The sequence below is a fragment of the Pteropus vampyrus genome, unplaced genomic scaffold, assembly GCF_000151845.1.
Source record: "Pteropus vampyrus isolate Shadow unplaced genomic scaffold, Pvam_2.0 Scaffold568, whole genome shotgun sequence".
NCBI classification, from domain to species: Eukaryota; Metazoa; Chordata; class Mammalia; order Chiroptera; family Pteropodidae; genus Pteropus; species Pteropus vampyrus.
In genome coordinates this window covers 63,210-74,844 of record NW_011889349.1, presented here as the reverse complement: position 1 = coordinate 74,844, position 11,635 = coordinate 63,210, and the positions used below count along the sequence as shown (strand labels likewise).

The 11,635-nt window shown below is 38.6% G+C and overlaps 1 protein-coding gene across 2 annotated transcripts in view; it reads right to left on the bottom strand.

The window, feature by feature from the left end:
• LOC105308335 (solute carrier family 5 member 4) overlaps positions 1 to 3,614 on the bottom strand; it is a 31,086-nt gene extending 27,472 nt beyond the window's left edge. Inside the window, exons 1-3 of one of the 2 annotated variants that reach the window (XM_011384253.1) lie at positions 3,480 to 3,614; positions 2,726 to 2,797; positions 984 to 1,088 (exon numbers count right to left, since the gene is read on the bottom strand). In XM_011384253.1, the coding sequence (XP_011382555.1) occupies positions 984 to 1,088; positions 2,726 to 2,797; positions 3,480 to 3,614 (312 nt within the window). The remainder of the gene's footprint in view (positions 1 to 983; positions 1,089 to 2,725; positions 2,798 to 3,479) is intronic. The other variant, XM_011384254.2, reaches the window with a different exon arrangement.
• Positions 3,615 to 11,635: the final 8,021 nt, after the last annotated feature.

Below are 11,635 nucleotides of genomic sequence, written 5' to 3'. Positions count from 1 at the left end.
GCATCTCCCTCTGATTGATATGCAGACATATGAACATGCAAACACTAGAAAGGATAAGAAAAAGAGAAGGAAAAAAACAAACTTAGGCAGCTCAAGGACTATTTATGGCATGTGTTCAGCCAAGTGCTAGATGATAGGGTGGCATAAGTGACATGAGAGGAGATGGTCCCTGTCCTTAAAAAACTTAGGGTCCAGTAGAGAACACAGCTTTTACTGGTGAAATAGCAGTAGAACGACTAGGAACTTAGTCTCAAACTCTTGTATCTCTAAATCATTCACTCCTCACTCTGCTGTCATTTCCTTAGTCAGATGGCACTTGGTCAGTTTCTATGCATCCATCTGTCATCAGCACCAGGAAGCTCCCTTGACACATGCCAAATCCCACCTATCATCTTGGATAAACTCCTGTCCTGTGTGAGGTCCCTCAAGACTCCATGGATGCTTCTTTTCCTTACTTTCTGTACACTGTACTGAATACATATCTTTCTCTCTCACTGGGATGTAAGCTTCTCAAAAGAAGGGACCATTGCTTTTACACTTTTTTATTGCCTGCATCTAATTCAGAGCTGGACATGTAGTGCAATAGCTCAGGGAGAAGAGATGGAAGTGAGAAGTTACTGGCGAAGAGAGAGGCGCCCATCTGGAATCCAAGAGAACAGACTAGGATCAGAATTAAAAGACTCAAGGAGGTTAAAATAATCAAGGAGGTTAAGTAAAAGTGGGGATTGAATCATTTGTCATTGAAATGACATTCCTGATGGCAATAACTGCTTGAGCAAAATCTCAGAGATGAGAAATGTGACTGGAATGGCCCAGGCAGAACAGGGCCATACAAGGAAAGCCCTGAATTTCAAACAAAGTGTAGATTGGGAGAAGGGAAAATAGAAACCAAACCAAAGAGGAGTTTATCCTATAGAGACTCTCAGAAAAATATACTTGGACAGAGTTTTAATTTAAAGGGAAAAGCCTATGATGTCACTTACATTCCATTCAAACGCTGCAATGGCAATTCCTGAAGCCGCTCCAGTCCCAGCCAGCCCCACAAAGTGGCCGCTGCCGATGTTACTGGCGAAGAGAGAGGCGCCCATCTGGAATCCAAGAGAACAGACTAGGATCAGAATTAAAAGACTCAAATAAGACTTCTTGAAAGCAGGTAAATGTTGAGATCTCTTCATCTCTACTCCTTAGGGCAGGAGTCAGCAAACTACAGCTCATGGACTGAATCCAGTTTTTATATGGTTGGTAAGCTAAGGATACTTTTTACGTTTTTGAATGGTTAAAAAAAATCTAAAGAAGAATGATATTTTATGAAGGGTGAAATAATACGAAATTCAAATTTCAGTGTCCATAAATAGTTTTATTGGAACAGAGCCATGCTCATTGGTTTTAGGTTTTGACTACAGCTGCTTCTGTGCTACAGTGGCAGAGTTGTATGGTTCAGGAGGCAGTGTTGGCCCATAAACTCTAAAATACTTACAATCTTGCACTTTATAGAAAAGCTTGCTGATCCCTGCTTTAGAGGAACCTTATTAATCTATCTACCTGAATGCTGAGTTGAGCCTGTCCTTGGCCAAGAACTTCCAGACCTCCCATCAGCCCCTTCAACCAGCCTCAAGGACCCCAAAATTGGGTAGGATGGAGTACTTCTTCATCTTTCTGGCCCTAAGGAACCTCATTTAATTCACCTCCCTTCCAATCACATTGTCTACTGTTCTTAAGTCTCAAAGATCAAGAGAGGTCTTTTGAGTGAGCACAGATGAGCACTCGTGATGGAACGGAATTGGGGTATGAGACCCCTGCAGTGCCCATTCTTTTATTCTCATCTTTTCAGGCCTCTGTAAAATCACCTTTTCTAGTCAGGCTTTGGGGCCAGGGTATGAGATTAAGGTTATTTGTGGCTATAGAATTGGTTGAGCCTTGAATATTTCATAAAAACACTCTTAAGAAGGCAATGTTGGATTGGAAAAAAATCCATTTTGAGCTTGCAGTTGGTCTGCTTCAACCACCCAGGTCAGGCCATTTACCAATCTCCTCTTTGCTTCATACTATTTAGTCAGCAGATCTGTGAAGGAAGCATGTACTGAGCACCCACAGGTGACAGTGCATGGGTTCAGGGAAGAAGATGCACCCTCTGCTGCAATGAGACTCTGGCCAAGGAGGCTGGACATCAGAACCCAGTAAGGAAGATACCAATTGGACAAGAGTCAAGGAGACATCACCATTTGCATCATCACAGGGAACACACATCCATTATCACAGCTGCATAGAACAAAGAACTAGACATTCAGGCGAGAATGCAGGGTGAGGCTTCTCAGATGAAGCAGGGCTTGAGTGGGGTGTTGAAGGAGGAGAGCGGAGACGGGGACACTCATTGAACAAAAGGGGCAGCATTAACTCTGGGTTGGGAACAGAAGGGATGTGCTGGGAACCATAAGGGCCAAGATAGGAGATTCTTAATGAGGACCAGGGAAAAAGAATATGAAGCAGAGCTGAATCGGATCTTCTCAGATGCCACACTACACTTGCTCTCATAATTGGTGACACACAGTGATTTACTGAAATAATGGGACAGAGCCCCGAGGTCAGAAATTTAGGGAAAAAAACACCAGGAATTAGGCAACAAGCACACATCAGAAATGGTCAGCATTCTCTATGTTTTCTTTATTTACTCTTAAACATATACACAATTAGGACATTTATCTCCAGGAAACTGTGACCTACTCACCGACCACCAGGCCATATCTCGATCAGCTAGAAAGAAGCCTCCAACAGTGCCCCGGTTGGTCTTCAGCATCGCCTGAGCAGAAGGGAAGACATGTGTCAGTCAAACCACAGCAAATGCACCCAAGATGTTCCAGGTATTGTGGCCATGGTGCTGATGAAAGTGACCTTTTCCAGCTCTCCTGAAGAAATATTTTCCTGGAAACTGTGATATAACATCAGTTTTTAAAGGACTTCAAAGTCATAGTTCCATAGAAGCCTGGGGACTTTAGGAAATTATATACCTCGACTTTTGTCCTAATTGCTCAGTTTATTTCCATTGATGAAAACATCAAGAGGTATCACTGGAAGAAAATTTGTAGCCTTAAATCCATTACTAAAAAGAAAGAAGGAGCATCAATGAATCAAGCATTCAACTCAACTAAGTTAGAAAATGAGCAAATAACAAAGGAAAATAAAGGAAGCGAGATAATGAAAATAATGTCCTTATTCATTGTGCCACATGCTGGAGATGCTGAACAGAATAAGACTGAAGTTCCCATTACTGGCCCCGTTCACACGATAGGGTTGTTAGGAGAAAAAATCCAGTGTAAGCGCTATTGATGTCACACACAAGAAAATGATTCTGAGAGGACAATGAAATCTGTGACAGCTGTTCGTGTTCTCTTGCCTTTGTCACACCATACCTTTCCCTCCCTTAAATACTTTACCCCTAAGTTTTGTGCCCGCCCTAAAAGCCCCATGGGGCTCCTACATACCCACAGCCCAACGACCATCACCACCAGAAAATAGATCACAATGACGGAGATATCAGCAGCATTTCGGATGCGTTCTGACATCTCAGGAGGGTCTGGAGTCCCAGTCGTGGTGCTGGGGCTTAACGTGCTGGCCATGGCTGCAGGCAGTGTTGTTCTCATCCCAGGAATGGCTCTTTTCTTATATAAACTCTGGGTTAATGATCAGCCTCCAGCAGGTGGGACATGCTATCAGAACCAGCTTATGGGGTTGGGGACCTTTAAACCTTTTCTCTGCACCTCTGAAAACCTGGCCGTCCAGCAGTCAGTGTTGGCCTAAGTGAAGTGTGAGAATGAAGGTCGAGAGACAAGAAACAGTGAAAACTGGAGTTGGAGAATGGAGTGTTCACTGCGTGGAAAGCCAGGGTCTTTGAGAAGATTTGACGATGTTAAATGAGGATTAGGGAGGAGAGATGGCAGGAATAAGGAGGGGAGAAGGACAGAGGTGAAAGGAACAGAAAAGAATTAGGAGAGACGGGGGATAAAAAGTCCATTACAGAGCAGATAAGTTTTTTTTTTTTATTAGTTTCCAGTATATAGTACATTGGTTAGACATTTATATAGTTTATGAAACGATCTCCTTGATTACTCTATCTTCTGTCTGGCTCTACACATAACCATTACCTTACTGCTGACTGCATTTCCTATGCCGTGCTCCCCATCCCCATGACCCTCTATCAGCTATGAATTTGTACTTCTTTAAACCTTTACCACTTTCTATCAGGCCCCCAACCCCCACCCCCTCTGGCTGTCACCTGATTTTCCTCTATATTTGTGAGTCTGCTTTCTATTTGTTTGTTCTTTTTATTCCTTAGATTCCACGTAAAAGTGAAACCATATGGTATTTATATTTTTCTGTCTGGCTTATTTCGCTCAGCATAATCACCTCTAGGTCCACTCATGCCATTGCAAATGATAGGATTTCATTTTTTTATAGTTGAGTAATATTCCATTGTATATATGAACCATAACTTCCAGATAAGGTTTTTTTCTTTTCCACCTTTATTGAAATATAATAGACAATTAGTTGCTTGTATTTACATTTTGTAATTCAATAAGTTTTTTCAATTATAGTTGGCATACAATAATATATCAGTTTCAGTTGTATAGCATAGTGATCAGAGAGCCACATAACTCACAAAGTTATCACCTCACTAAACCTAGTACCCCTCTTCCCCCTTACCTATTTATTATAATATTATTAACCATCTTCCCCATGCTACAGTCTATATCTCCATGTCTATTCTGCAACTATCCATTTGTACCTCTTAACCCCTTTGCCCTTTTTTTTTGCCTTCCCCCCAACCTGTCTCCCATCTGTAGCCCTCAAAATATTCTCTGTATCTATGAGTTTATTTCTGCCTTTGTTGTTGTTGTTATATATTTTGTTCTTTATGTGTGAAATCATGCGATATTTGTCTTTCTCTATCTGACCCATTTCATTCAGTGCAATACCCTCTAGGTCCATCAAGGCAATATCTTTGTCCATCCCCTTCCTTTTAGTCTCCATGTGTCTTTTAATCTGAAGTGAGTCTCTTGTAGGCAGCATATGTAGGGGTCTTGTTTTCTTCTCCATTCAGCCACTCTATCTTTCGGTTAGAGCACTTAATTCTTTTCCATTTGAGGTACTTGTTGGGAGGAATGTAGCTATTACCATTTTTCATTCATTGTTTTGATACATGTTTTTTCTTCTTAAAGAAGTCCCGCCAACATTTCCTGTAATATTGGCTTAATGTTGATAAATTCCCTTAGCTTACTTTTGTCTGGGAAGCCCTTTGTCTGTCCTTTGACTCTAAATGATAACTTTGCTGGATAAAGTATTCTTGATTGTAGATCCTAGGTTTTCATCACATTGAATATTTTGTGCCAAGCTCTTCTGTCCTGCATAGTTTCTTTTGAGAAATCAGCTGCCAGTCTTATGGGTTCTCCCTTGTAGGAACTAACTGCTTTTCTCTTACTGCTTTTAAGATTCTCTCTTTGTATTTAACCTTTGTCATTTTAATTATGATATGTCTTGGTGTGGGCCTGTTTGGGTTCCTGGTTTTTGGGACTCTCTGAGCTTCCTGGAGTTTTATGTCTATTTCCCTCACCTGGTTAGGGAAGTTTTCCATCATTATTTCTTCAAATAGCTCTTCAACGTCTTGTTTTCCTTCAAGTACCCCTATGACATGGATATTTTTACATTTAATTGTGTCCCATAGTCTCCTTATATGATCATAGTCTTGGCTTCTTTTTTCTTGCCATTCTGATTGAGTGTCCTTGGCTTCTCCATCCTCTATATAGATCATTTGATCCTCTTCTTTATTCCATTTAATGTACTTATCATCTCAGATAATGTATTTTTCATTTCTAACTGGTTCCCTGTTATAATTTGCATTTTCATTTTTATGTTTTTTATCTCTTTTTTTAAAAGTTCTTACTGAATTCATCTACACTTCCCCTAAGTTTATTGAGCATCTTTATAACCAGTGTTCTGAACTCTGCATCCGTTAGATTGCTTGACTCCATTATTTCTGGATCTCTGTTCTGTTCTCTCATATAGTTTCTGCTTCTTTGTCTTCCCCTTTTGGCTACCTTTCTGTGTCTGTTTCTATGTACTAAGCAAAGCTCCTAAGTCTCCTGGTCTAATTAGTGTGAATTTGTGAAGTAGTTGTCCAGTGGCACCGTCTTGGGAGGTGTTCAGCTGCAAGTCAAGTTTAGCCCCAGCTTGTACCCCTCCTGTTAAGATTCCACCTGTTAAGATTCAGCAAGCAACCCACAGATGCTGTGCTTAGAGTTGCGTCAAGAGGCCATGCCAGAAACCGAGGTCAGCTGCCACTAGTGTGGGTCTTGGCGCTGCTCAGCAAGGAGCACCTGACTTGCTGAGGACACACCTGGATGTGGCTTAGGTAGGGCCCAAGTTGGGGGAGGTGGAGTTTCAGGGAATCCTCTGGGCAGAGTGACTTCTGTCATCCAGTTTGAGAATGTCTCAGCTATGGCAGCGATCTCTGCATACTGGGAGGGGGAAGGGCTCAACAGTGGAACAATGGGTACTGCTGGCACTTCGGTACAGAGAGAGTTGTGCCTTCAGCCCTCACTCTGACGAGTCAGTGTCCCTCTATAAGTCCCTGGTGTCCCCCAAGCAGCAGACCCAGTGCTGGTGCTCAGAGCGGGTGGGCCCGTCACTGCAAAAGTCCGCTCACTAACACGACCTCTTTAAGAGGCGTCTGCAGCTGCCTCTGCTTTGGCCTCTGCCCCATTCAGCCCCTGGAGACCGGGCAGCCTTGTTTCCTCACTCCATCCTACATCCTCCTGTTGTAGGGCTTGTTCATCTAGATCCCTGGTGATTCTCCTTGCTGTTTGCTCCTTGTTTCTGTCACAACTTTGATTTGGTCATAAGAGGGATGAACTGAACTGCTAACATCTACGTCATTTTTTTTCTCTCTCCCCAGATAAGATTTTTACCAAGGAATTATATTCAGCTGTGCATTTCATGGGTTCCAAAGCTCCACATTTCTCTGGAACGGGTAATCTAAGCTGGCTTTATATGACACATTAGGACCGTGATGGCCCATGTGGGACAGGGAAGTGGCTCTACAAAGCACTGCATGTAGGGAAGAGGATAGGGCTATGGCATGGGCTGGGTCAGAGGTTTTGACAATGGGTGAATCAACCTAAAAGCATGTGATAGTGATTCTCAGGATTTGACATCTGTGACCTTGATACTCTTTTTCTCTCATAATTTTATTGTGGTAAAATATACATAACATAAAATTTACTATTGTCACCATTTTTAAGTGTGCAATTCAGTGGCAGTAAGCACCTTCTCCATATTATGCAACCATCACCACTGTATCCATTTTTAGAACCTTGTCCTTATTCCTAATAGCAGTTTTGTACCCCATAAACAATAACTTCCCACTCCTCCCTCTTCCCCGGCTCTTGTAACCTTTATTCTATTCTGTGTTTCTCTGAATTAGCCTATTCTAGATACCACATTTAAGTGAAATCATACAATATTTGTCCTTATGTGTTGGGTTTATTTCACTTAGCATGTTTTCAAGATTCATCTATGTTGTAGAATGTATCAGAATTTCCTTCCTTTTCAAGGCCGAATAATATGCCATTGCACGTATATACCACATTTTGTTTACCCATATATCTGCTGATGGACAAAGAGGGGAGAAGGTTGTTTCTACCTTTTAGCTATTTTGAGTATGGCTGCTATGAACATTGCTGTACAAAAATCTGTCTGAGTGCCTGCTTTCAAGTCTTTTGAGTATACACTTAGGAATAGAATTGCTAGATCATGTAATAACATGTTTAACCTTTTAAGGAACCACCAAACTGTCTTCCAAGAAGCTACACAATTGTACATTTCCACTAGCAATGCACAAAAGTTCCAATTTCTCCACATCTTCACCAACACTTGGCTGTTTTCAGTTTTTAAAATTATAGCCATCCTCATAGGAGTGAAGTGATGGTATTTCATTGTGGTTTTTATAATGCAGTGATTAATGATGTTGTTTCATGTGCATATTGGCTATTTTTATATAGTTTTGGAGAAATGTCTATTCAAGTCCTTTGCCCATTTTAAACTGGATTTGTTGTTGTTGTTGTTATTGTTATTGTTGATGATGATGATAATGATTTGTAGTTCTTTAGCTATTCTGGATGTTAATGTCTTACCAGAGATAAAGTTTGAAAATATTTTTTCCTATTCTGTGGGTTGTATTTTCATTCACTTGATAGTCTCCTTTGATGCATACAATTTTTAGTTTTGATGAAGTTCAATTTATCTATTTTTACTTTTGTTGCTTGTGTTACTAGTGTTATATTAAAAAAAATCATCACCAAATCCAATGTCATAAAGATTTACCCTATGTTTTATAGTTTTAGCTCTTATGTTTAGGTCTTTGATTCATTTTGAATTTATTTTGTATGTGGTATAAGGTAAAGGTCCAACTTCACTCATTCTCATGTGTTCATCCAGTTTTTTGAGCACCATTTATTGAAGACTGTTTTTTCTTCAGTGAGTGGTCTTTGTACCCTTGTCAAAGATAATTTAGCCCTATACAAAGGGCTTATTTTTTGGGCTCTCTATTCTATTCCATTGCTCTATATTTTTGACCTTATGTCAACACCAAACTGTTTTGATGACTGTAGCTTTATAGTAAGTTTTGAAATCAAGAAGTTTGTTCTTTTTCCAAATTGCTTTGGCTATTTGGGATCCCTTGAAATTCAATATGAATTTTAGGATAGGATTTTCTATTTCTGCAAAAATGCCATTGAGATTTTAATAAAGATTGCATTGAAACTATAGTTTGCTTTGGGTAGTAGTGTAATCTTAACAACATTAAGTCTTCCAATCCATGACCACAAATGTCTTTCCACTTATTTATGTCTTCTTTTATTTTTTTTTAGCAATTTTTTTAGTCTTTATCTTGCAGGTCTTTCACATCCTTAAATTCATACTTAAATCTTTTATTCTCATTGGTGCTACTGTAATGGAATTGTTTATATAATTCCCTTTTGGGATTGTTCATTGTCAGTATGTAGAAATAGAATTGATTTTGTATGTTGGTTGTACATACTGCAAATTTGTTGAATTAATTCATTAGCTCTAATAGTATTTTTTTTTTTTTGTAGAATTTCTAGGGGTTTCTTCATATATTTTGTCATGTTATTGACAAACAGATAATTTTATTTCTTCCATTCCAATTTGGATATCCTTTATTTTTCTTGCCTTATTTTCTCTGGCCAAGACATCTCTTACTATTTTGAATAGAAGTGATGAAAGTAGTCATTCTTGTCTTGTTTCTTATCTCAGGGGAAGAGCTTTCAGCCTTTTCATCATTGAGTATGATGTTAGCTGTGGGTTTTTCACTTATGACCTTTAACATATCGAAAAAGTTTCCTTCTACTCTTTTTAATATACTGCTGAATTCAGTTTGCTAGTATTTTATTGTGGATTTTTACATTAATATTAATAATGGATATTGGTCTGTAGTTTTTTTGTTTCTTTGTCTGGCTTTAGTATCAGACAAATGCTGGCTTCATAGAATGATATAGAAAGTGTTTTCTTCATTTTTTGGGAAGAGTGTGAGAAGAATTGGTGTTAATTACTTTTTATGTCTATTTAAAAACAATATTTTTAAATGTTTTTTTTTTTTTTAATGCTTGGTAGAACTTACTAGTGAAGCCATATAGTTCAGCGGTATTCTTCTTGGGATGTTTTTCATTATTGCTTTAATCTTGTTATAGATCTATTCAGATTTTTTATGCTTTAGGATTCACTTTTGGTAGATGATGTGTTTCTAAGAATTCGTCCATTTGATCTAGGTTAACTAATTTGTTGGTGAACAAATGCTCACAGTATTCTCTTATAATTCTTCTAATTTCTAAAAAGCCAGTAGCAATATCCTCAAATTTATTTCTAATTTAAGTAATTTGGGCCTTCTCTCTTTTTTTTTTGGAGTCATCCTAGCTAATGATTTTTCAGTTTTTTTGATCTCTTTGAAGAAACAATTCTTGCTTATTTAATTTTTCTCTATTCACTATTTTGATTATCTCTGCTCTAATCTTTATTATTTTTTACCTTCTAATAACTTTGGGTTTAATTTGTTATTTTTCTAGTTTCTTAAGTGTAAAATTTGTTATTGGATTTGAGATCTTCATTCTTTTTAAATGTAAGTTTTTTTTTTTCAGATATAAGTTTCCCCCTTAGTACAGCTTCTTTGCATCCCATAAATTTTGATATATTGTGATTTTGTTTTCATTTGCCTCAAGTTATTTTTTCCTAGCATTTTTGAGCAGTAATTTAAAGAAATTTATATAATTAAGGTGTACAGGTGATGTACTGATATATGTACACATGTGAAATTATTGCCACAAGCAAGCTGATTAACTTATCCATCATCTCACAAGTTACTATTGTGTGTGTGTGTGTGTGTGTGTGTGTTTCAGGTCTACTCTCTTTCAAGGAAATTTCAAGTATACAATATAGTATTATTAACCATAGTCACCATGCTGTGATTCAGACCCCAAGATTTATTCAACCTGCAGAACTGACTGTAACTTTTGACCTGTATTTTCTATTTTCTACAAATCCAAGCCCCTGATAACTGGTAACCATAATTCTGCTCTCCATTTCTTGGAGTCTGACTTTTTTAGATTTCACAAGTGAGAACATGCAGTATTTGTCTTTCTGTACCTGGCTTATTTCACTTAGCATAATGTCCCTTAGTTTTATCCATCCTTAGGATTTCCTTCTTTTTTAAAGTTGAAGAATATCCATTGTTTATATGTGTGTATGCCATATTTGCTTTATCCATTCAACTGTCATTGGACACTTAGATTGTTTTCATATCTTGGTTATTGTGAATAATGCTGTGACGAACATAGGAGGGCAGATGACTTTTCAAGATACAGTTTTCATCTCCTTTAGATATGTACCCACACATGGGTACATATCTAAAGGAGAAGCTCCTCAAAAGATTAAAAATAGATCTACCATATAATCTAGCGACACATGGGGTCGCTAGATTATATGGTAGATCTATTTTTAATCTTTTGAGGAGCTTCTATACTGTTTTTTTTAATAATGACTGTATCAATTTACATTCCCACCAAGAGTACACTAGGGTTCCCTTTTTTCCACATTCTCACCAACATTTGTTATCTCTTGCCTTTTTGATAACAGCCATCTTAACAGGTATAAGGTGTTATCTCATTTTGGTTTTGATTTGTATTTCCCTGATGATTGCCGATGATGGGCATCTTTTTCTCTCATATGCCACATCCATGTGTTCACCAGCCTCGTATATTCTACTCTTAATCACGTTTCAAACTCATCTTCTCTTGTCATGCCACGAACACTTGCACACAACCATACTCTCTCCTTGCTGGGTTCCCTCTAATTTATGTTATTTAAAAAAAAAAAACTTTCAAATGTGGAAACCCGAGAAAGTCACTGCCATGTTTAAAATCTTCAATGTCTCTCAGGTCGGTGTGGCCCCAATCTCAAGGGTGGCATGTAAAGAATCCCCTCCTCATCTCTACCACAAGTCTCTCTCGTTCCTTTCTTTATCTGCTTAGTCTGTCCCCACTTCACCACCTTCTAGAGTTGGCATGCGCAGCAG